The sequence below is a fragment of the Alosa pseudoharengus genome, unplaced genomic scaffold (genome assembly GCF_046254945.1).
Source record: "Alosa pseudoharengus isolate Yale_2024_CS ecotype anadromous, Long Island Sound unplaced genomic scaffold, YU_APseudo_1.1 YU_APseudo_1.1_scf_15, whole genome shotgun sequence".
NCBI classification, from domain to species: domain Eukaryota; kingdom Metazoa; phylum Chordata; class Actinopteri; order Clupeiformes; family Clupeidae; genus Alosa; species Alosa pseudoharengus.
In genome coordinates, this window is record NW_027468620.1 from 35,324,306 (window position 1) to 35,351,409 (window position 27,104).

Sequence of the window (27,104 nt, forward strand, 5' to 3'; positions counted from 1 at the left end):
GCATTTATCCCAGTCCGTGAATTAGTGAAGTCGAACCGGCAAGCCCAAAGGCCGAAGCCCTAACCAGTAGGCCATGGGTGCTCCAAAAGGCAGCATTTGAACATTAAACCACACAATGATCCACAACATACAGCCAAACAAACAAGGCAAGAAATGGTTAACAGAGAACAATATCAACATTTTAGAGCGGACCTAAATCCATCAAAAAAGTGAGCACAAGGCCAAAGTGATGGCAAATAATCGTTCCTGCCTCAAAACCCAGATTGCTGCTAAAAAGGTGCAGTCTACAATCATTGTGGAGACATGAAGAGGCTTGGTGGGTATTATATGAACCATTTTGAGAGCTGTGGTGGTAAATAAAGATGTTTCTAGTGATTGTTTAAAAAGGGTATGAATAATTTTGAACACTCATTTTTTTATAAAAATGTTAAAAAAGATAAAAACACTTTTTTTTGATTCCATGTTTTTACCACATTTTCTTGCAACCTTTTGGCATGTGCAAGTGTCATTTTAAGTAAGAACAAACATATTGGTCAAGATTGGTAAAAATCATTGATTGGTAAAAATCAATCAAAAAACATTGGCAAAAATCTATATTTGCCAGGGGTGTGAATAATTTTGTTCTTAACCTTCTTTAAATCTTTAAAAAGTCTAAAAAGTGAACATCCGAATAAACTGCTTGTCAAATTAAAAGATAGCTAGGCTATCATAAAAAAGTTGCATTGTTTGCATGATAAAATGTAATCAGGCGATCCCCAACAATGTAACTGTAATCTGATTACACAATTTTGTTATTGTACTCTGGGCTGATTATAGTTACTTGATTTTTGTAATCTGATTACGTAATCCAGATTACATGTAATCCGTTACTACCCAACCCTGTTACACACACATTACAATATTGTGCTCCCAGACACAGAAGGCACTTAAATGACACCACAATGAACTTTGTTTAACAAGTAAATGGCATAGATTTGTTCTGTTCACTCCGGCACTGTCTAAAGTTAATTTCTGTTACTACAAGCTTATTGAAATAATAATAATACAAAACATGGTTCACATCTGCAAGACTGACAGAGAGAAAACTTGATGGATACTTACTATGAAAAGTAGGGTAAGTAGGGAAAACTAGAGTGCATTTTTGAGAAAATGCTAATTGTGGCGGCCGGATGTATCAATTTGCAAGTCCCGCCTCCCTTAGTTACTGTTGCTACATCTGTTCAACAGTGCAAAATCTTCACATCGTTGCCATTGGGAACAACGTACAGAACACAAAAAGATGCTGTGCATTACCAGAAAAAATCATTCTGTGTTATAATCGTTCATTCTAGAATTTCACCATGCACTGCAAAGGGGGTTATGTCTTTGATTGAATGTTTATAATTAGGGTTTGTAAAGCCAGTCAATACACGTTGTGTTATCTCATTAGCCTGAAAAGCAAAATGCAAAATGTAGGGTACACCTCAGTGGTTCATAAACTGCTGTTGCACACTTGTGCATTGAGGCATGGGTTGGGTAAGGTAAAAGGTTGTTTATGATTATTGACAGAGCTATAATTGTGTTTTGGAAGTCTAACTTAGTAAAGCATGTTTCCCTAAATGGTGTGCCTGACTGCCCTTGTCACAAAAAAACATTTGAGAACTACTGGGCCAGACTTGCTGGCACTCTCTCCTTAACCACCCTGTGAAGTGAGAGGAAGTGCACTGATATCTGCCGATACAGCAATTCCTTTTTCCTCCCTGTACCTTGGTGCCTTCATCCCTTTCTGTTGAAAAAGTTTCTTACATCCAAAGTCTCCGGGTCTTGCCTTAGTGATTAACAAGCTAGCACTGCCAGAAGCCAACGATCACTGAAGAACGTGTGCGAGATCTCTCTACCAAATGTGCAGAGAATGTGCACCTGTTCTACATTCAAAATCATCTTACGTCTCAATCCCTGTCAGCATAGACACAAGTCAATTTAAAATTCTTAACTTATAAGTAGGGCACTGATTTAAAGTGCACGATTGATGTGTCTGTGAAATAGGCCAGCCACTTTTCCAAAGACCCTGCAATGAAACACTATGTTAGAGCCATACTGACAACCATAACTGGCCGTCATCTAACTCACGATTACACACTTTGTGTAAGAAGCTTTCTATTAATCCAAGTGATACTTCATTTCTAGTTGCAAAAGGGGTGGGAGTAAAATTGCTGCCTCCAAACTGCTACAGCTGAAGCTGATAACTGAGCCTTCAGGCACCGGAAACAATACCTTGCTTTAATTATGCTTTACGGTCAATTTCGTCATAACAAAGGGTACTTTATTGGCCATCCATCGACACCTTACAGAGGCATAGAAAGGGATCTCCAATCGTCAAGCAATAGTCTGCATCAGACAGGGACACAGACACCGCCGCAGTGGTTGCTTCGATCAGGATAAAACGGCGCTGGCTGAGGCCTCTCCATCAGTCTCTGTGTAGCGATAGATATACAGAAACACACCCTGATGGCTCGGGATAAATCATGTCTAAACATGACCTTTCTTGACCTTAAGAAATATTATTTACCACCAGTCTGTCAGGGGGGAGAGGTTTTCAACTAATTTAATCATTCAGATGAGTTTTATCTCATTGGCACATGCACACACACGCACACACACACAGAAAGCTTTCTGAAGGCTCGTTAATAAGTGTGTCTCAGTTTCTCTCTCTCACACACACACACACACAGAGCCTGGTGAGCTTAAGGCTCATTAATAAGTGTGTCTCAGTTTCTCTCTCTCACACACACACACACACACACAGAGCTTGGTGAGATGAAGGCTCATTAATAAGTGTGTCTTTGTCTTGCACTCTCTCTCTCTCTCTCTCACACACACACACACACACACACACACAGAGCTTGGTGAGATGAAGGCTCATTAATAAGGGTGATGGATGCTGTGACCCTCATGGAGGAGAGAAGCATCACTCAATGAAACACTCCCCTGAACCCATATATAACTACACACTCAAGTGTCTGAGGTGTGTGTGTGTGTGTGTGTGTGTTTCTGTTTCTGTCTGAGGAAGGTGTGTGTGTGTGTATGTATGAGTTGTATCAGGCTCCCGGGACCTGAGGTGAGTGTGTCTGAAGTGTATTTGTGTGTGTGTGTGTGAGAGAGGGTTGTAACTAGTTATTCTGTCCCTAAGTGATGGCACTAAATCCTAACCCTCCAGCTGACAAAGGGTTAACACTAACCCCTAGGATTAACCGTGTGTGTGTGTGTGTGTGTGTGTGTGGACAGGGTTTTATGCAGGGTTGTGGTTTATCTGTGTGTGTGCAGGGTTGTGGTTTATGTGTGTGTCAGACAGAATGGAAAATAACATTCTTTCAGGGCTGATGACATCAGATTCATTATTGGCATTCAGCTGTGTGAGTGAGTAAGATGACGCGCGTGCACACACACACACACACACACTCACATTAACACATAAACACACAAACAAAAACACACTGACAGACACACACACACATAGAAATGACCTTTGGAAAATGTCAAACGTTTCTCTTCTCTGATGCAGCTTTGACAGGAAAGCAGACAGCCAGCCCTTTAGCAGATAACATCTGAGGTGACAAAGAGTTGAAAAATAACTCCACCATCCATCATCTCAATCACACAAACACACACACACACACACAAACATGAGAGGTGTAGATTCGTATGTGCGGAGATCAGAAAAAAAGAAGGATGAGATCAGAGGATGAGAGAGAAGGATGGGTGAGAAAGATCTAAGAGGCCACGTGCAGACAGAACCGAATGCGAAACAACACACTGTGATTAGAACAAGACACAAATGGTTTCAACCTGTTAGAGCATTTTAAAGAGAGGTAAGAGAAGAAGAAAGAAACACACATATTCTTTTACATATTACACTCTCCTTCATTTACAGCACTCCCTCTCAAATATTTATATACATTAAATAATAATAATTTCTTGCTTTCAGTAAATTAAATTAACAATTAACAACTCTCCACGGTCAGTAACACAAACCATCCGATCTCCACTGAATTCACAGATGAATTGTTTATTATCAAAATACAGACAACATGAAGCAGGGCAAGTGTTGCAGTTCCTGTATCTCCTAAAGAGAATATATTTACATCTCTTAAAGAGAGATTATAATTGTATTTGCCAAAGACAGTTAAAGATAGAGACTATGATTGCATTATCTACGTAGAAGATTAGAAGGACTACATTGACATAAGTTATAAAAGGACTACTCTAAACAAAGATGAGGATTACTAAAAGAGGCTATAGTTGCGTTTAAACAGAGGTGGTCTTTACATTTCCTAAAAGGGTCTGAAACTCCATCTCTCGTCGGGCAGGCTTAGTGATTAGCACACCACATATAATACATACATTTAAGATACAAGTCTTATGCATGCACATAATACTCAAAATTTAAATTCAAAACTCAAGCAAATTTGGCCATATTTATGACGAGCAAAAGATTTCCATAAATTTGCCCTTAAATGTCTGTCACTGAGTGTCTTCACTACTCCGATAAAGCTGATGCACACTCAACCAACGAGGTTTTCCAGAAGTTCATACCAATATGCCTGACCACCTCTCTGGCCCCCACGGTCCTCCTCTCTGAGAGCCTGCATAGCCACCACGGTCCTCCTCTCTGAGAGCCTGCATAGCCACCTCTGAGAGGAGAGAGGAGGCGCGTCACGCTGGGGAGCATCATATTGTCAGAGGCTGGTGTGGCTTTGTGTCAGTGGTGTGGTTGGGGACATGGTGGTGTGGTTGGGGAGATGATGTGTCAGTGGTTGGGAAGATGATGTGTCAGTGGTGTGGTTGGGGACATGGTGGTGTGGTTGGGGAGATGATTGTCATGTATCAGTGGTGTGGTTGGGGAGATGATGTGTCAGTGGTTGGGAAGATGATGTGTCGTGTGTCAGTGGTGTGTTGGGGAGATGATGTGTCAGTTGTGTGGTTGGGGAGGTGATGTGTCAGTGGTGTGGTTGAGGAGATGATGTGTTGTGTCAGTGGTTTGATTGGGGAGGTGAAGTGTCGTGTGTCAGTGGTGTGGTTGGGGACATGGTGGTGTGTCAGACAGTGGTACAGTTGGGGAGGTGGTGTTGTGTCTTGCCAGCAGCAGCTCTGACCGCACCTGCGGATAGAAGACTGTTTTAACCATAGACAGTGAAAGGAATGGACAGAGCCACTCCATAGGACTTCAATAGCGACAAGTGAAGCCAATTTTAATTTCATTTCCTGTTGGTGAACTGATGTTCAGCGCATCCTCAGTGTCAGTTGAGTGACAAACACGGGCAACGGACCGAAACAAAGTAAGTCGCCTGGTAGCCTCGCTAAAAAAAATTGATAATGTGCTGAGTGCTCCGAGTTCGAGTGTAGCTTTTGGTTTCTGCATTTATTTATTTCTCCTGTCATCTTTGCTCCTCCGTATTCCATTCAGTAGCGTTATTTATTTCTCCTGTCATCTTTGCTCCTCCGTATTCCATTCAGTAGCGTTATTTATTTCTCCTGTCATCTTTGCTCCTCCGTATTCCATTCAGTAGCGTGCAGCGGCAGCTCTCATTTGGAACTTCCATGTTGATACCGTCATCTCACTAGTTCACATTCCAGAATTTGCATAAACCCATAAAAGCATAACAGAAGAGCATGTTTGGCGAAGTCTCTGGCCAGGGTCCTGATGCTTGGCAGAATCATGCCAGAGTCGACTGCGCAGGCAGGAGTCAGGCAGGATTCGGCCATACACGCCTTTATTCTTTAACTATTGAAGACGGGAGGCGTGAGGGGAGGTGGTGGGTTGCGAGCGGAGTAACACCGATGCTGCAACTTCAGCAGGTAGACTGTGAATTAGTAGCCTGGCTGATTGAAGAACTGAGCTCTGTGTTAAAACTGGCCGGAGCTCTCGTTTAAAACGCTTCAGATGTAAAGTTATTTGATGTCAGATTGACGCCAAAATGAACGGGGGATGGATTGATGGATGCATGGAATGCTAACTCCAAGTGGTCCACAATTAACCTCAGAGCCTCCCATATGGGATACGCTTTCTGAACGTTTGCTTTCCCCCTTGGTTTTAACTGGGAAAGGCATTTTCATACACAGTGTTGCAATGGTGGGAAGCTCAGAGCAAGTGCAGAGTTCTAGATGAATGAGATTGGACAAAGTTGACCTCCATTTCCTTTGAGTAAGTGAGTTACCCTGACGACGGGTCTATTTTGACAATGAACTTGGATAGATCAAAACGATTAGTCTTAGAACACTAACACTGTGGGAGTTTTTACAACGCTGACCTTAACCAGGTAAGTTATTCAGTTACTGTAAGAATCACTTTGGCTAAACTGCAGGTATTTTCCCCAGCTGAAGAATAACTTTGCTCAAATTCACAATGTCTTTCAGTAACTAATGAAGACGTAATCCTACATCTGTATTCTGCTGACGTATCCTTACATCAAAATGGTAGTACTTTCTTCACCTTTTCAACAATAAACTAAGCAATCCAAATATCTATGTGCTCTGGTGATCTCATTATTTATATTCGAAATGGGCTTCTTTTGATCTATGCAAGGGCGTTGTAGTGGGGGGACAAGTGGGAATAAATTACCCGGGCCCCAAGTGGGGGGAGGGCCCCTAAGGAGTTGAATTTTATTTTTCTTAATAATAAATAATTTCCTTAATTTAAAGATCTTAATAAATGTTATTAACTAATATAGATGCAAATATTTCGAGTAAATGCATCAGTTGATTGATGTATTAAATTGTGTCCAAGCCAACATTGTTTGAGGGCAGGCACCCTCTCCCTTGCACGAAATGGTTCATTTCCCCTGCTAGGCGCATTTTTGAAGTAACGTTCATTCTGCCGAAGCGGCAATGCAGACGGTCACGGTGTGAAGATGTCTAAGTCTAAGAAAGCTAAATCCGGTTCCCAGAAAAGAAAAGAGAGGCAAGAAAGGGAGAAAAAAAGAAATGAGGGAAAACAAGTGTTAACAGCCTTCTTTCCCAAGAAAGGTGAGCCCAATGTGAAAGCAATAGTCTACAAATTAAATGAACTCCTGAAGGTTACAAAACACTTCAATACCACCGCGATCCGCGATTATCAGTGCTAAAACAGCATTAACACAAAATTAGAAATAACATGATGCCTGATTTATAGCCTACCACAACATTTCAATAGCCTACTAATTCGAAAATTATTATGAGCTAATAGCTTAACTTAGTAGGCTCAATGTTATATAGGTTCATGAGGAAAGGCTGTCAAATTAGTAGCAAAGCTAACTTGTGAAACGCATCACACTCAGTAAGCTATAGATAGCTGTTCTCTCAGCCAAAAGTGTTCAATTTGTATTAATAGCTGTTCTCTCAGCCAAAAGTGTTTTCATTCATTTCATGTTCTAGCTTTTAAACATTCTTCAAATAAAAAAGAAATTCAGTGAAGTCTTGGGTAATAAGATTATTTTCTGTTATACAGTACATATAAGAGTTGTTAGATTAATTCAATGTGTGATTAGATAGTAGTTAGTTGTGAACCTCATGCTTCATGCTTACAGCCGGTGGTTGGTTGGTTGGTTGGGGGGGGGGGGGGGCCATGGCCACCACTTGTGCATAGGGCCCAGAATTTGGTGCTACGCCCCTGGATCTATGCAATAATTTCACTGCCAACATACTGAATCAACTGAGGAGAGTTTGTCTCTCTATAATCCACAACAACAGTTCAAATTGTCTTATGTAGGCTGCTCAAGGTAAATTCTTGACAGAACAAAACAGAACGAGTTTCACATACAAGACCTATGTGGCCCTTCATGGATGTCTATGCACCAGAGCCTTTCTGGTTTGGTCATATTTTACCTGTGTTTTTGTCAGAGCTGGGTTAAGGAGTGCTAGCGAGTTATTCATACAGCTGCCTCTGTCACCTACTGTAATTACTTGTTTAAGTGAGCTATTGTGGTCAGCTGTCAAGTTGATACGGGATGTATAAGTAAGTATAAGTATATATACTCTTTTGATCCCGTAAGGGAAATTTGGCCTTTGCATTTATCCCAATCCGTGAATTAGTGAAACACACTCAGCACACAGTGAACACACAGTGAGGTGAAGCACACACTAATCCCGACGCTTTGAGCTGCCTGCTACAGCAGTGCTCAGGGAGGGGTTAGGTGCCTTGCTCAAGGGCACTTCAGCCGTTCCTGCTGGCCGGCAACCCTCCGGTTACAAGTCCGAAGCACTAACCAGTAGGCCACGGCTGCCCCCTAAATGGATGGTAGACTCAGCTACTAGTGTCCCCTGCTGGAGTCGGTAGCTTATGTGAGATGGTTGAGTTAGCTGCTTATAGGGGCTAGTGGAGCTAGCTATTTAAGATGGCGGCGTTTACCATGAGTGGTCTTGAGGTCAGCAGATAGATGCAGTCCACACTCCAGAGCTCTGACGGGTGAGCTGTGATTCAAGCTGGTCCTTGGACTGGAGGACTCTGTGGAGACTTTGGTCGAGCTCACACTCTGCCCGCCCCCGTCCATCTCGTCTGATCCCTTCTGCTGCGGCTCGTCTGACTGGACCTGGATCCAGGGCAGGCTCCTGCGGGTGGCAAACAGGCAACATGAGGGAGAAGTTAGGACGCTAGACAGGAGGAACCCCGCAGGACTTAGGACCTTAGACACGAGGAACCCCACAGGAGTTAGGACCTTATAGATGCAGGATACTACAGGAGTTAGGACGCTAGACACAAGGAACCCCGCAGGACTTAAGACCTTAGAGATGCAGGATACTACAGGAGTTAGGACCTTAGAGATGCAGGATACCACTGGAGTTACACCAAATGGTGAATAAAACGTTCACTTGTGATGAAGTCATGGATCTGTTAACCTATTCTAATTCTGAAGGAGAATATCTGACTTTTTGGAGATATCAATCAATCAATCATCAATCATCCATTATAGCCATGGTACGTTCGAATGGAGGTGCGTCTTTGCACGGCAATGTTTATTTCGACCCTTTGTCCACCATAGCTGGAGGTGGCAGCAGTGGCGCCAGCGGGCATAATCCTGTACGCACTGTGCGTACAATTTTTTCACGGCTTTATTTGTGAAATCATTCAATATTAGCCTACAACAATAAAAAAAACTTGTGTGACAACTAGCCTATATTTATTGACTCATGTGCAATCTGAATATTGGCATTATTCCGAATAAAACCGGAATATGGTGTGCATGGAAACCATCAAGAAGCTGCTAAGATGGCTCATAGAGCCTGGGTTATAGCTGGTAGACCCAGGCATGGTCCAGACTTAGAGCACAAGAAACTTACCAATGCCAGATATAAATATGCAGTGCTCTTTGTTGGGAAGCATGAGCAAGCCTTAAGAGCTCATTCTATGGCTGAAAACTTGCTTGGTAACAATGTCACTGAGTTCTGGAAAGAGGTAAAAGCTACAAATAGGGCCAAAGCAGTACTGCCATGCCACATTGAAGGGGTATCTGGTGCAGACAATATAGCAGAGCGGTGGAGGCAGCACTACGCAGCTCCGTTTAATTGTATCAAAAGTGAGCCCTATTGTGTGGGCAAGTTAAATGAGGAAGTAAATCATTTTACTCCCAATGAGGTTTATCATGCTATAGAGCAACTAGCTGATAACAAAGCTAGTGGCAAGGATAACATCACTGCGGAGCATCTTAAGTTAGCCAGCCCCAGAGTAGCAACTCTACTGTCCATTTGCCTCACAGGGCTGATGACACATGGTATACTGCCAGACACCATTTTGACAGTCACATTAGTGCCAGTCATTAAGGCATACCTGTCAACACTCCCGTTTTTCCCGGGTTTCTCACGTATTTCAAGGTCATCTCCCAGCACCCTCCCGTTTTGTTATTTCTCCTGGAAAACTCCCGTAATTTGCATGGCCATCAAACTTCATTTTAAAATCATTGATCCATTCAGGTTGCCAGGTTGTGTATGAAATACACCCTACACATACACGATCACTTAGTTTCAATTTCAACTGTTTTGTCATAGGCTAAAACCTGGCAACCCAAAACCCAAATAAGGAAGCGGGTGCCAACTGCGCAGCCTGAGTTTCGTCGTACTGTAAGCAAGTGGGCTAGTTGAATGGCCTACTCCAGAACTAGCTGGTGTGAAATTGTTGGGAATTTAATTGATTAACACATTACATAAACTGTTATTGAGTGTTGTTGATACACTGAACTTGTTCCCTCGGAACCAAATCAGACAGCAAGCAGCTTTGGAGTTTTAGAAGTAGGCTGCAGGCGTAAGGTAATGGTAACTGGCATGCGTAAGGTAATGGTAAGGTAAAAGCAACGACCGAAATGCAGTGTTGAAACACGTGTATGAAACGTATTAAATATGCAAACACAGATCCGGTATAAACACTATAAAGCTAAATGTTGACAGGTATGCATTAAGGACAAGGCAGGTAAAATAGGGAGTTTGGACAACTACAGACCCATCGCATTAGCCAGCATTCTTTCAAAAGTGTTAGAAAAGATGCTCCTAGATAGACTGAGTGAGTTCATTTACACCACAGAAAATCAATTTGGTTTTAAGTCTAAGCACAGCACAGATCTATGTATCTATGCCTTGAAAGAAGCTGTTGAATCTTACAGAAGTCAGGGCTCTACAATGTTTCTAGGGTTTATTGATGCTTCCAAGGCATTTGACAGGGTAAATCACCATAAGATTTTTACTAAACTTATGCTTAGGGGGTGTGCCTTGATGCATCATACGTATCCTGGTTTACTGGTATGCCAAACAACAGATGCAAGTTAAATGGGGAAACAGCCTATCCTCACCCTTTAGTGTAGGCAATGGTACGGCAGGGGGGGCATTTGTCTCCAGCCCTGTTCAACCTATACATGGACAACCTGTCAAAGCAGTTGGGGAAGTGTAAGTCAGGTTGTCTGATAGGGAACACTCTGTTAAACCATCTGATGTACGCAGACGGTTTGGCTATTATGTCCCCCAGCACTGTTTGGTTCCAGCAGCTGTTGGATATATTATCTGAGTATGGGGTGGAGTTTGATGTACAGTACAATGCAAAAAAGAGTGTTGTATTGATATGTAGGACCAAAGAGGATCAGAAGCTGCACTTTCCAATGTCTTACCTGTCAGGGCAATCCCTCTGTGTATCTAACTGTACAAAATATCTTGGGCACATCATCACTGATAAGATGAAAGATGATGCTGATATGCATAGGTAGAGACGACTGTTGTATGTCCAAGCATACATGTTGTATGTCCAAGCAAACATGTTAGTCCGGAAATTCCATCAGTGTTCTGAGGATGTGAAAGTGAGCTTGTTCCGTGCAGACTGCACCCCTATGTACTGTATGCAGCCCCATTATGGGTCAGCTACAAAGAGGAGACCCTGTGTAAACTTCAGATGGCATATAATGACTGCCTGAGGATACTGCTGAAAAAGCCCAGGAGTAGCAGTGCAAGTATAAGTATGTATGTAAGTAAGCTCTTTTGTGACTCAGGGCTATAGTCCAGTCATTTTAAGCCAAAATAGGGGTCAAGGTTGAACAAATTGCAACACAAGCAAACTTAACTGATTTTGAATCCTCAATATGTCCTGAGTAAGGGAAAAAAAGCCCCGAAGAATCCCAATAGGGGAAAGTTTCGAAAAAGACCCAAATATACCCTATTCATGCGCCTATATTTTTCTCACGTAAATAGGGGAAAAAAATTAACCTTCATATATCACCATGAAAATTACTGAGTTGATTACTTACATCAAGACAAACAAAAAATGTATTATAAGTTTTTTGAAATTGTTTGTTAACATGGGCAAACAGGGCATAATGTAATTATGTATAGCTAATGTATAATGACCCAAAAAACGAATTGCAACATTTGACAAACAAATTGTCCAAGGCATGGAGGAAGATAATACGTATTATATCTCATCTAGAGGGTATATGCTTATAGAAAATATATGGTTTATGGTGTTTAATTTGTTTTCTCTGGACAGTATAGGCCAAAATGTATCCACTTTACACTAGATTCGCCTTTACAGAATAGAGGGCAATGTATTGTGCATGGCATAGAGGAAGATGGGAAATGTCTTAAATGGTGTTATATCTCCTCCGGAGGGTATATGCTTATGGAAAATATATAGTTTATGGTGTTTCATTTGTTTTCCCTGGACAGTATAGGCCAAAATGTATCCACTTTACACTAGATTCGCCTTTACAGAATAGAGGGCAATGTATTGTGCATGGCATAGAGGAAGATGGGAAATGTCTTAAATGGTGTTATATCTCCTCCGGAGGGTATATGCTTATAGAAAATATATGGTTTATGGTGTTTAATTTGTTTCCCTTAATAGTGCAGGCCAAAATGTATCAGCTGTTCACTTGATTTGCCTATACAGAATAGAGGAGTATGTGTTATGCCTGGTATGGAGGAAGATGGGACATAAGTTGATTGATGCTATATTTCATGTACAGTGCATATACTTTTAGAATATGTATAGTTTTGACTGATTTATGACTTTGGTAAAACCATGACCCATGCATAGGCATGCATTGTTAATTATTAATCTTTATTAGTATTTATTAGTATAGCATTTTTGCCAGATGTCACAACAATAGAGTCACTTGGAGGCTAACTGCAGTTATCCCATCTGCACCCTTCTGTCGAATTAGGACATGATCATGTCCATCTTCAACTTTGCCTTCACAATTTTCCTGCATTCACTAACATAAACATACTGTGCTGTCCGATTATTGTTTTAGACACAAATTGTGCAAAGTAAAGGGGCAACCCTTTCTCCTAAAATGACTGGACTACTAAGCACTCTACAGGCTCTCTTGAGGAACCTAATGTTTAAGTTCATGTCCCGACTTGATGAGTCTCAAAACTGTATTATAATGATGCTCACAAGCCCCAGGTGCAGCTCACTCAGATATCAATCATATTTGTGGAAACATTGGTATGGGTGCCTGTTAAGACTCTCATGAAACAGAGTATGTTTGTATGTGTTTATGTATCTATTCCTTTGTTATTGTTGTTGTTGTTGTTGTTGTATGTCTTGCTGTTGGGCCTAGAGCCTGTAATAAAGTTTATATATACATAGACTATAAAATATGAAAACGTAGCATTGTCATGACATGATAACGATTGACCTGTGGCGGTTTTCGGGTGTGGCTTTGGCGAATCTAGGCGAATCTAGTGTAAAGTGGATACATTTTGGCCTATACTGTCCAGAGAAAACAAATTAAACACCATAAACCATATATTTTCTATAAGCATATACCCTCTAGATGAGATATAATACGTATTATCTTCCTCCATGCCTTGGACAATTTGTTTGTCAAATGTTGCAATTCGTTTTTTGGGTCATTATACATTAGCTATACATAATTACATTATGCCCTGTTTGCCCATGTTAACAAACAATTTCAAAAAACGTATAATACATTTTTTGTTTGTCTTGATGTAAGTAATCAACTCAGTAATTTTCATGGTGATATGTGAAGGTTAATTTTTTCCCCCTATTTGCGTGAGAAAAATACTGTATAGGCGCATGAATAGGGTATATTTAGGTCTTTTTCTAAACTTTCCCCTATTGGGATTCTTCGGGGCTTTTTTTCCCTTACTCAGGACATATTGAGGATACAAAATCAGTTAAGTTTGCTTGTGTTGCAATTTGTTCAACCCTTTCTCCTAAAATGACTGGACTACTAAGCACTCTACAGGCTCTCTTGAGGAACCTAATGTTTAAGTTCATGTCCCGACTTGATGAGTCTCAAAACTGTATTATAATGATGCTCACAAGCCCCAGGTGCAGCTCACTCAGATATCAATCATATTTGTGGAAACATTGGTATGGGTGCCTGTTAAGACTCTCATGAAACAGAGTATGTTTGTATGTGTTTATGTATCTATTCCTTTGTTATTGTTGTTGTTGTTGTTGTTGTATGTCTTGCTGTTGGGCCTAGAGCCTGTAATAAAGTTTATATATACATAGACTATAAAATATGAAAACGTAGCATTGTCATGACATGATAACGATTGACCTGTGGCGGTTTTCGGGTGTGGCTTTGGATGGGTCAGTTCTGGCGCTTAAAAACACAACGTTCCATTCATTCATAGGATAATAGCCTAAATCATTCAGTCATAAAAAGAAAACAACACCAGCAGCTTAATATTTTTCAGGCGTTTAACCGTAACGTTAAAAGACGAAGGCCTACTGTTCTTAGCAGTGATGCTGACACTGACAGCAGTGAGAAATTGTCCTCTACGGTCACAGTCTACACATGTTTAAAATGTTGAATTGTTTGCTTACCTCTGTAGGCTTATTTAAAAAAAATAAAACACTGTTTGGAACAGGGATTCAGTTAATGCGTAGAGCAGAGGTTCTCAACCTTTTTGGGGCTAAGGCGCGTCATGACGAGTCGGGTTGGTGCGGGTGTTAAAAGTCCTTGACTGTGCGTAGGCCTATCATCTAAAAGTTTGGGACAACCAAATCAGCAGTGCAATGTATTTAGAGTGTTGTGAGCAAATCCTTATTGTTAGTAAGTTACCATAACTGTGTTTTTCTCTATCGCAAACCGCAACATAAACTCATTGGTTTATTTTTTCTTTTCTTTCCCTTTTTCGCGGGTTGGGCAGTGAAGTTATAATGCGCATAAAGTATGTTCACCTAATTTGAGTCAGAGCCGCTTGCTCTGTAAAAGGTATCTCTGTCCTTCCCAAACTGCGTTAAAATAGTGTGTTTAGCAACCAGAATTAAAAAAAATTCCCGGGAGAGAAATCTCCGTCATCCCAGAACTTTTAAAAAGCCTGAAACACCCCTATAAGCCCACGTTACCTACAGCCAGTGTTGCAAAAGTTAGACGCTTCATGCGGTAGGCTATTTGATAAGGGATGACATGGGTAGGTTGACGTGAGGGGCTTTCTGTTCCAGTTTATGTAAAGGTTTTTGGTTTTTGGTAGGCTCAATAAGGTCGGGCATCTTTTTTTTGTGTGTGTGTGTGTGTGTGGGGGGGGGGGGGGGGGTTGGGCCACGTATGGTGCGTACTATGGAATACAACCCTAGCGGCGCCCCTGGGTGGCAGTGGTAAACGTGATGCTAGTGTTCATAATGGAGACAGCAGACAGCAGGGGTAGCAAAAATAGGGCTCTGAAGAACTACAAAGTCACCTGAGATGGGAACAAATGTATTAGCCTACTTTATGGTAGGCTTTGTGGTTATGGTAATAGTTAACTAATGTTGGTTTACATTTGACTGTTTTCCTGTCCATTTGTTATTTGAATGAAATGACAAAAAAGGGAAAAAATCTGCTCAAATATTTTCAACATCCAGCATTTACTGAAAGGTGCATAATTCATAATATGCAAACTAGATGAGTAAATGTACCCCCTTCATACACTTTTGACCATACTCAATGATTTTGACATTCACAGTAGGACTTTATCTCTGACCACTTTCAAGCCATGGCCTTTTGAAATGTTAATGTCAAAATCCAGTGTTGTTTTTTAAACCCTGGCACCTAAAGGGTTAAGACCTCAGCAGGGCTGCCAACTTTTCAAAAAACCTTGGAGTGAGATTTGGTGGGGCCAACCAAATTTTTTTCCTGTCCATTTGTTATATGAATGAAATGACAAAAAAGGGAAAAAAATCTGCTCAAATATTTTCAACATCCAGCATTTACTGACAGGTGCATAATTCATAATATGCAAACTAGATGAGTAAATGTACCCCCTTCATACACTTTTGACCATACTCAATGATTTTGACATTCACAGTAGGACTTTATCTCTGACCACTTTCAAGCCATGGCCTTTTGAAATGTTAATGTCGAAATCCAGTGTTGTTTTTTAAACCCTGGCACCTAAAGGGTTAAGACCTCAGCAGGGCTACCAACTTTTCAAAAAACCTTGGAGTGAGATTTGGTGGGGCCAACCAAAATTTTGCTGCGGAAATTTTTGTTTGGCTCATTCAGCATTATACCGTACAGTAAAAAAAGCGTACATCAGTGGTTCTCAGGTGTAGGGACCAGGCATGGACGGATTATGAACTTTCGGGGCCCTGGGCCCACATGTATTAAGGGCTCCCCACTAATTGTCGCATATGTGGAAGGGGGGTTTGGGGGTCCTCCCCCAGAATTTTTTTCATTTGTTTGATGTGATTTCCTGTATTCTGGTGCATTTTGGTAGCTTAGAAATCTAGACACACCCTAGCGGCAGCAAATTACATTTGCTTCCAGGGCTAGTCTTTGCTAGGTTACGGGGACGCTGGCGAGACACGCCGCTCCGTCTGGCATCATGTTTTTGTTTGTATTTATGTAATGTTCGTAATTTTATGTAATGTTCTGTTAATTTTTTGTATTTATTTTTCTAGTTAAATGTAATCACTCTTTATTCATGTTATTTTCGATCGTTTTTGTGTTATTCTTAGTCCTTTTTTCTGTTTAACAAACTCGGTTGACACCATCAACGTCAAGTTAACGTTAACCAGCTTCCATTGGGCTGATGAGCGCCTTGGCTAGCCTGCCTTATGTCTCTGAAGTCCCTCATCCATCCGTGACGATGCACATCCAATGTCTGGACGGAGGGATTGCTCAGCAAGGGGGCCTAACGTCAATCTGCAAGAGATCTGCAGCTGCCACGACCACCGAGCTGCGGCTGACTTGCGAGCTGCCATGCTAGCATCTACCGGTGCCTGGAGTCTGGATTGAGTGCTAAGAAACTCTGATGACAGCGTCAACCATGAAACAACAAACGGTCACTGTCTGGACCACCGAGCTGACAATCAGCAGGGTCGCCCATCAAAAATTCGGACTGTCTTGTCCTCCCAGTGCTCTCCAGACTGCCAGTGATTTCTCCGGGTTGGTCAGTTATAAAGAACTTTGTTGGTGTTGCATCGTGAAGACACAGCTGTGCGCAGTTTTCACGCGGGTCATCTTTGCCCTTGGACATTTTCAGCCGGTTGGAAATTGGACTAATTTTATTTTTAATTTTTATTTATTTTATTTATTAATTTGTTTGTTGTATGTGTTGTATGTCTTGGTGTCACGGGTACGCTGGCGACTACGCCGCTCCGTCCGGCATCTATTGTCTTTGTTAGTCTGTGTCAATGACAATGTCTTATATGTGGAGCGCTTTGGGTTGCACTCTGTGCATGTTAAATGCGCTATACAAATAAATCTGACTTGACTTGACTTGACTAGTCTAGCAACTCTCCGTTGGCTTGTGAGCTCGAAAAATTAAACTTCTATCAGGCCAATCAAATCGTCTATAGAGTCGTTAGGGGGGCATAACATAATGATTGATGGCAGAGTTGCAACGGTTTGGCTTGAATTCCCTGCTACTTGAAAACAAAGAAGATGGATATTGCTGTTGGCCAACAGTGTGACACGAGTTAAGCTTGTTTTGAGATGGCAAAAGTTTGAACTAGCCAACTAGCTCCGCTGGTGGGAAAGCGTATGGGACTCAGTGCTGTCCTATTGCGTGCAGAGGGAATTTGAAAGACAACCGATTATCCCGCCCCTCGGACTGAGCACTGTGAACGGTGAGTGCCCAGACCCTACATTTTAATGTAGGTCTGGCTCGTCAGGCTAGCATTTTGGGGATGGCCAATACTAAATTCAATCAGATTCATAGCCTACATCCTGATGTGTTGATATTGAGGCAATGATTCCATGCAAAGGCTTGGGCTTCAGGGCCCCTGACACCTTGGGCCCCTGGGTCTGGGCCCGGAAGGCCCGTGCAGTAATCCATCCCTGGGACCAGGGTCCCAGAGTTAAATGAACATTGATATCAAAGGGATCTAGCCTACTACTAGGACCATGGGCGTTGGAGGCATTGTGAAAGTGGGTGGGACATTTCAGAGGGGGGGTATGGGGGTCCTCCCCCAGAAAATGTTTTTTGGACTAGATGCAATTTCCTGAATTCTGGTACATTACATTAACAGGTTATTTAGATACTTCTATATAACAAAATAAAGCCAGCCTACGAAATTAATAAAAAGTAAATCATGCATAATTTAAAAATAACTCAATAGGCTACTTGGCTACGCAATAAGGTTTCCATTACAGCACCGCAGACGTTCAATGAACGCATGAAAGCGGATGGTTTGTTTGAAATCCTGACACTCTTTCAACTACATGGAACGTAATAGTGATCATCAAATACCTCCCCAGATTTCAGTGCCCATCAGTCCCAACATTTAACAATATAATCAAACAGTCCAAAAGTAAATTAAATATCAAACTAAACCGTGAATCCAATGAAAATGACAATGAAGCACTAAACAGATGCTGAAAACAGCACTGGTATTTCGCATGGCAAAAGTGAGGGGGTCCAAACTAACAATTTTAAAAAGTGGGTGGGTGTTTTGTAAGAATTTAAGAAATGTTTGTATATTTGAACTTTTAAATGCATCAATCAGGTAGCCTAGAAATCTAGACGCACCCTAGCGGCGGCAAATTAATTTGCTCAGCCTGTACGTCTAGTATCGAACCATAGGAATTTCTATTGGCTTAACACCGTGGATGTTCTCCAATCACAGCGCTCTATTTCGTTAGAGAGTCTTAAGGCGGGCTTAACAGGATAACGACAGTCCTGTGACGGTGAACAACAAGGAAGGTGGCTATGGCGAACGAAGAGCGGTTGTTTGAATCGGCGTTGGCGTCAACTTTGGAGGAGTTGGACTTTCTTTGAGAGTTGAGCAACACAATGCACTTAAGTCATTCCTTTCTAAGAAGGATGTGTTTGCCGTTTTGCCTACCGGATACGGATATGGTCGTAGCGCTGGCCTATTGCATGCCTAGGCAGTTTGAAAGACAATTCTCTGCCCGCCCCTTGGATTAAGCGAGGTGAATGATTTGATGCCAGACTATACATCTCAATGATATAGGATGGCCCCGCCAGGCTATCAATCAGGTGCACTTTCAAAATAAATTCAGAGGTCAGACTTGCTTATTTTTATGGAAATATTTCTGCTGTAGCCTAAGCTATTTTGCACTTCAGAATTATAACCATGCACACACAGGTGGAATAGTTATGGTGATATTGCAATAAGTTCACAACCACAAAAACATATGCTACATTTCACAGTTCAGAAATGTTCAAAAATGTGTGTACATTTCAGCACTCCATGAAATTTTGCAGAAGTGGTCACCTGTGTTATTCAGCCAGTTTATTTAAGATAATATATTGGTCATTGTAATGGCCTATAGCCTACATGCTATTCCTTTTTCAGGATGTACCCATATCTGCATGATGTGAATGTCTGCATATGGCTTATGTCAGGCTTTATATCAATATTTGTGTCTCGTTATTTGATTTTCGTCATATTTTTGCATTAATGTCACTAGGAAGCATGCCAATATAAATATATTCATTTATCTGTAATGGGGTTGGCTGGAACCTGACAATATAAGAACCATAGTGGGATAATCTATGGCTGAGCAATTTACAAAAATTTATGTATGCCTACTGACAAATAGTTTACATTAGAATACATTATAATTTCGCCCCAATGAGGCTATGTAGAAATGTGTTGCAATTTCAAAACCGGATTACTCAGGAACCACCTATTGCACAGAGGCATGCTTTATATCCTCGTATTCGGTACGGTTTGCTATTTATTGTGATATTGGGTTTGCCACGTGTTGTGTGAAGGGTTAGTGAAATATTAAACCGAGAGTAATGGGTGTGCAGCTGTGTGCAAAATGCAAATATGATTAGCCTATAAATTGCACGACGGTTCAATGCTAATTTTCTCGCGAACCATTTATCACAGCAACTTGGCGCTAATATCATTGGAAAGCTTAGATTCCGCACGTTCACCTGATGTGTGATATCATATGTATAGGTTTAGTTTAGTTGAACCTCATCTGCCAGGTATTTGACCTACCAGGTTGACACTTTAGCGTGAAAAATACTCAATAATACTCAAAGCATACCTGAAGCCGGGGAAATGCGGGGGGAATGCGCCTGGGACGGCTTCTGAAGTAGCATCGCAAATGAGAGAAAAATTAGAAAATTCCACAGACAGGGGGTGCTCTTGCACCCTCTCACCGTCTCTGAAAGCATAACCGTGGCTCAACAGGTAGATCTATAGATAGGCTAAACTCATTTTTCAGGCATCTGACCGACCGGGTTGACACTTCAGCGTGAGAAATCGGGGGGGTGGCGTGTGAGTGTGTGAAACTAATCAAATGCGTGTGTCTCACGGCCAATGCGTGAGAGTTGGCACCTATGCCTCAGACATGCTGAGGGGGTGCTGTGGCTCAAGTGGCTAGTACATACATGGGCAACATACGGCCCGCGGGCCACATCCGGCCCGTGGGCTTTCCCTGACCGGCCCGCGTAAGGTCCGTGAAAGAACAATAGTCAAGAGCCTAGCATAGAGATAATGCACGCAAATCAATATCGTTGCTTTTATTTTGAAAGCGACTGCTATTTGTACGCCCATACATTTGTGCGTGGATGCATACGATGTAAACACCCTCACTGATGTGCTGGTGAATATAATTTATGCTTCTGCATAGACACAATGCAGTTGCCTTTAAGTCGGCGTAAACCTTTCAAAGTTTTGTGTCTCTTATGTCTGCGTCGCTCACCACCGCAAAGGTTGTCAGAACGAACTCCTGCTGTTTGTTGGCGATACGAAGTGTTAATTTCAAAACGTTACTGGCAGATAGATAGTTTACATTCGGATAATCCCATCATTGTAACCAAAATATGTCTGAGTTTATTTGCAAAGCTTATGTTAGCGAACTAGTATGATGCGCTACCCACAGGTTGCTTGAAGCAGCCGGCTCAACACACAGAGCGAGTTGACCAATCACAGTTTTGTGCATAAAGTTAAAGCAAAAACATAGCCTACATTTTTAAAATAGTTTTCTTTGTGCATGTTGATTAACTAATGACAGCCTACTATTGTCTGCTCCACATTTTCATAGTCTAATTCTGCATAGAGTTAATTTAATGATGGTAATGATTTAATGATGAAATATTGCTGAGTGTTGATGAAATGGTGGCACAGGCCTATGTTGTACTGACTCCTTCACATTTTCATGGCCTAGCTTAATTATATAGATATTGTAGTACTTTTTTATATCAGTCTTTTCGAGAAGCAATAGCCTATTGCTGTTTTTCCTTTGTCTCCCTCACATTTTCATCTGTTCTTACGAGTAGTAAACAAAACCATAGCCTATGATTTACTTAATGTTATACAAGACAGAATAGAATTGGACAGAATTGAGTTCAGATTTGAGTTCGGTATTTTGGGTCTGGCCCTCCTTAACAGTCCCAGTTTGTCATGTGGCCCCTTAGGGAAATTAGTTGCCCACCCCTGGGCTAGTAGCATCCACACCGCATTCCAAGTGCCCACGGGGTACAGAGTAGTGATCAGGGTGTTTGAGTAGTGATCAGGGTGTTTGAGTAGTGATCAGGGTGTTTGAGTAGTGATCAGTGTGTTTGAGTAGTGATAAGGGTATTTGAGTAGTGATCAGTGTGTTTGAGTAGTGATAAGGGTATTTGAGTAGTGATCAGGGTGTTTGAGTAGTGATCAGGGTGTTTGAGTAGTGATCAGTGGTGCATGAGCAGTGATCAGGGTGTAGTGTGTGTGATGTTTGAGTAGTGTGTGTAGTGTTTAAGTAGTGTGTGTGGTGTTTGAGTAATGATCAGGGTGTTTGAGTAGTGTGTGTGGTGTTTGAGTAGTGATCAGGGTGTTTGAGTAGTGATCAGGATGTTTGAGTAATGATCAGGGTGAGTAGTGATCAGTGGTGTATGAGTAGTGATCAGGGTGTTTGAGTAGTGATCAGTGGTGTTTGAGTAGTGATCAGGGTGTTTGAGTAGTGATCAGGGTGTAGTGTGTGTAGTGTTTGAGTAGTGTGTGTAGTGTTTGAGTAGTGTGTGTGTGTGGTGTTTGAGTAATGATCAGGGTGTTTGAGTAGTGTGTGAGTAGTGATCAGGGTGTAGTGTGTGTGATGTTTGAGTAGTGTGTGTAGTGTTTGAGTAGTGATCAGGGTGTTTGAGTAGTGTGTGTGGTGTTTGAGTAGTGATCAGGGTGTTTGAGTAGTGTGTGTGGTGTTTGAGTAGTGATCAGGGTGTTTGAGTAATGATCAGGGTGTTTGAGTGTGTGTGTGTGTGTGTGTGTGTGTGTGTGTGTGTGTGGTCTTACCTTTTAAAGCGGTACATGAGGAAGGTCAGCACTCCCAGTACTGCCACTGAAAGGAAGAGCAGCAGGACAGAAACGCCAGGCAGACGGCCAGACCTCACCTCCTGAGAGGCTAACACACACACACACACACACACACACACACACACACACACACACATCACATACACATACAACAGATAAGCAATTCATCATGTATTTTGATCGAATGAAGGACTATCCTATTTCCATCATAAGTTGTGTTGCAGCTGATTCAAACATACACTATTCTGCTTACATACATGCAATAATAATAACTTAATACATATACATCCATACATACAACAATACATACAATAATAATAATAATAATAATAATAATAATAATAATAATAATATATAATACATATACACTCTGCTTCAGACATACAAGGTTATGGTTATGATAATTAGATGTTTGAGAGTGTGAGCATGTAAACAAGTGAGTGTGTGTGTGTGTGTGTGTGTGTGTGTGTGCTTACCTGGACCAAGATTTGCGAGTTGGGCTGTTATCCTGACCTCTGGACTAAGCAGAAACTCCACCCAATTCTGGTTAAGGGCATGAGCAAGCACCTGACTCATCTGAGGAGTGCACGCACGCATGCAGACACACACACACACACACACACGCACATACGCACACACACACACACACACACACACACACACACACACACACACACACACACACACACACACACAACTTAACTGACATCTGGGTTACAGGATATCAAAGAGTGAAGTACCAAATCTTGAGGACTTTACTGATAAAAACTACTTCATTAACTGTGTGTGTGTGTGTGCAGCATGAGAGAAATCAGTTACAGATATCGCATTTGTTTGCATTGCTGTGATAAACATAAGTTTGAAAGAGTCATGTCAATAAAGTTAATCTGAATTTGAAAGAGAGAGAGTATGTGTGTGTGTGTGTGTGTGTGTGTGTGTGTGTATGTGTGTGTGTGTGTGTATGTGTGTGTGTGTGTGTGTGTGCCTGTGCGCATGTGTGTGAAGCTGATTTACTTTCTCCAGCCACTGGCTGACGTCGCTGGGCGGGGATTGGTGTGTGTGTGTTTGTGATGAGTTGGTGTCGATAGGAGACAGCAAGAAAACTTCAGCTGTTGTTGGAGGACCTGGAAACACATACACCAGCAGCCAATCGGGCGACAAGCCAATAACCTGCACACGCACACGCACACACACACACACACACACACACACACACACAGTGTGAATCAAGGCAGATACCAGCTCTTTTAACAAGCCAGATACCAGAACTTCAAAATCTATGTCAAGACCTCTACTTCTGTGCAGTGTATATGCCAACACCAACCACCCAATATCTTTTAGGAGCTCTCTAGAGAGATATTAATTTCCAATCTGTGGAACATGCCAGGACTGGTAAAGAAATTGATTATGCTACCATAGAGGGAGACAATCATATCCATTTTGTACAACCAAGACATCCATCCACACACACAGGCACAGTTTTGATTGTATCAATGCCAGTCAGCAAAAACTGCTGGGATTGTGCGAAAGCCTAGGCATATATTTTGTGAATGGTAGCCATTCGTAAATATTCCCAGTTATTGCCAGCTAAATCTTCTTTGGTCAAAATTAATTTACATAGCCAAGTTTATACAAGGTTATAGGCCTACAGGACATTCAGGGTGTAAGAATGTGACCTCTTTTACCACATAACTAAACGAACATTATATTTAAGGTCCAACCCCAACACATCTCCTAAACTAACCAATCCTTCTTTCCATTAACCAGAATCATCCACGTTCAACGAGAGATAAGGCCTGCAAGTTATCGAGACATCGTCAACAACATCTCCATTTTGTACGAATCCAGTGGAAATCACCTGAACCAAAGACGACTTTTCTTATGAAGAAACGTAAAGAAGCTACGGTTACACTTTACTTGACAGTATCGACATAAGAGTGACATGACACTGTCATGAACGTGTCATAAACAAGTCATAAACGTTTATGACATAACGCTTCTGTCATTAAGTGTCATTCGGTTTTTGTCATAACAAGTTAGGGTTAGGGTTAGGGTCAGAATTAGAATTAGGGTTAGAGGTTAGGATTAGGGTTAGGGTTCATGTGTCATGACATTGTCATGTGTTCATGACAGTGTGATGTCACACTTATGTCGATACTGTCAAGTAAAGTGTTACCTCTTTCACACATTACTAAAAGGCCCACTACATAAACCATCTCATATAATCTTTCACACATTATTAAAAGGCCCACTACATAAATAATCTCATATAATCTTTCACACAGGGACAAATGTCCTCAATACAAAGGAGATTGATGTAGCCAAAGCATTAATTAGCACCATCAAAAGGGCAAAAGAAACACATCCAAATGTGAAGGTAATTTTCACATCTCTACTGCCTAGACATGACATACCAAAAACAATCCCTGACACAACCAAAGGCAAGGTCATGTCCCCCTGTGCTCAAATACCAAATGCATGGATTGCACAACACAAGGATATTATCATCAAATATATTTTTGACAATGTACTGTATACACACAATTTTGTACTCAAAACAAAAAATGGACAAATCGGATAAGAAACTCCCACATTCCATTCAGTTTATTTTCCAGAACACAGGTGGCGGAACTTAGAAGTCCCCATTGCTTGTTGAGGTGGCGAGAATTTGAAGTGTAATTTTATTTTAATTAGTTTTAAAGATATGCGCATTTTAAGATTAAGCATCTATGCGGAACAGTTTAAGCAGTTTTTTTTTTTTAAATATATAGTTGCTCTGCTGTGGATATGCATTCTGATAAAGTTCCCTTGGCCTTTGGAATTAAAATAGCCCCACAACATCACATACCCTTCACCATATCTCACGATTAGCATGGAGTACTTTCCATAAGATCATCTCTCAATGCAAATCAAACCAGCTATTAGGCTAACTGAAATAAAACCATGCCAATCTCTAGGCATGGTGAAGGGTATGTGATGATGTGGGGCTATTTTAATTCCAAAGGCCAAGGGAACTTTATAAGGATGCATAGTATCCTGGATCCATGAAATAACTGGCCCTAAAAAATACAAATCTGCCTGCCTCTATGGGAATTTAACATAAGGGTATGTATACTTATGAGCCCCTGTATTTTAAGGAAGAACACTTACTGTATTCATTTATGATACATTCCATACATTCATTTACAAAGAAAATTAGTGTTCTTAAAGGTTTGATTTTTCCTCATTTGTTTAATAAAGGCATTAAGATCAATTTCCAAAAGATGATTTTTTATTCCTCTTTTTAGTCAACTTTAGCATGTGTACATGCACAGGGTAAGCAAACTTATGAGTGCAACTGTATATAAATTCTCCTGTCAAAATGAACAACTTAAGAATGAACCAAACCTAAGGCTACAGCAGTGTCCCGACAGAGGAGGGGGAGACTAAGCAGAAGCTGCTTTACAGATAACAGTAATCAAGGAGTATAGGCTATTCGTTATTATAGATGATATGTCTATGTCAATGTCTTGGAGTTATAAAGGAAATAGTCCTTGAGGTACACAGTACATGAAGGTGGAGAGAGAGACAGAAAGGTGGACAGACACACAATCGGATGGAGCAGATTTACTTGGGAGATGGTTGCCATGATAACCCGTGCCAGGTCCTCCCTCCACTCCGGGATGGCAGGGTTGTGCTCCTCAAGATTAGGAGAGAAGCCCAGCAGCATGGAGCGGAACACCTCTAACACACACACACACACACACACACACACACACAGACACACACAGACACGCATGCACACACACACACACACACACACAGACACGCATGCACACACAGACAAGCATGCACACACACACACACACACACACACACACACACACACACACACAGACACGCATGCACACACACACACACACACACACAGACACGCATGCACACACACACACACACACACACACACACAGACACGCATGCACACACACACACACACACACACACAGACACGCATGCACACACACACACACACACACACACACACACACACACACACACACACAGATTAGGGGAAGGTCAGCAGCACGGAGCAGAACACCTCTATCACAAATGCACACTCACGTGCAGACAAACACACAAACCAACACACACACTCACACAGGGACACACACACACACACACACCTGTCACTCTGATGACTGAGCTGTCTTGGCGGACCACACCCTCTGACGACACCTGCAGGCTGACATGAGCCAGACCCAGCCGATGGAACCTGATGAACAGCCATCCTTCAAGAGTCACCACAGGCTATAAACACACACACACACACACACACAAACATGACATAAAGATACTCAAAACACACACGCACACACACACACACACAAACACGACATATAGATAAACAAAAAAGACACACATGCACACATAGATACACAAACATACACACAAAATAAAATGTAAACACAAATAGAAAGACACACACACAAACAGAGGTAAAGCCCGTTAGTGGCCGTGAGGAAACCTGAATAACAGTGTAATGCTTTATGTTCCAATACTTACAATAGTTTTCATACACTGTGCTTGCTCAATAAGCATCCCGTATGAAAACAAATATAAACATTTAGGAAACAGCTCATCAGCAGACGTTGCATCAGTTGAACGTAAGTTTCGTCTTAGCTTAGTTCCAACGTAAATTGGCACGACGTTGTAGTTTACGAGCTTCGAAAATTGCGAGTTACTCAAGCAGGTTTATGGCAAGCCGATTGAGCATTTATTCAGATATCTTGATATCAGGCATAATTGTCATGTACATGCAAGCCATTTCTGTCCACTAGTTAACTAGTGAGCCATTTCTGTGTGAACTAGTTAACTAGTGACAGCCAAAATGCTCACTAGTTAACTAGTAAGGCCCAAATTCTCTCTAGTTAACTAGTTCATATGTTTCATATCTTACTAGTTA

At 41.5% G+C, this 27,104-nt stretch overlaps 1 protein-coding gene across 1 annotated transcript in view; it reads right to left on the minus strand.

Moving 5' to 3' along the window:
- Positions 1 to 27,104, minus strand: part of sorcs3b (sortilin related VPS10 domain containing receptor 3b) — a 95,274-nt gene that overhangs the window by 18,961 nt on the left and 49,209 nt on the right. The window contains exons 22-24 of the mRNA XM_076285243.1: positions 26,326 to 26,449; positions 25,773 to 25,885; positions 8,363 to 8,636 (exon numbers count right to left, since the gene is read on the minus strand). Coding sequence (XP_076141358.1) covers positions 8,363 to 8,636; positions 25,773 to 25,885; positions 26,326 to 26,449 — 511 coding nt within the window. The remainder of the gene's footprint in view (positions 1 to 8,362; positions 8,637 to 25,772; positions 25,886 to 26,325; positions 26,450 to 27,104) is intronic.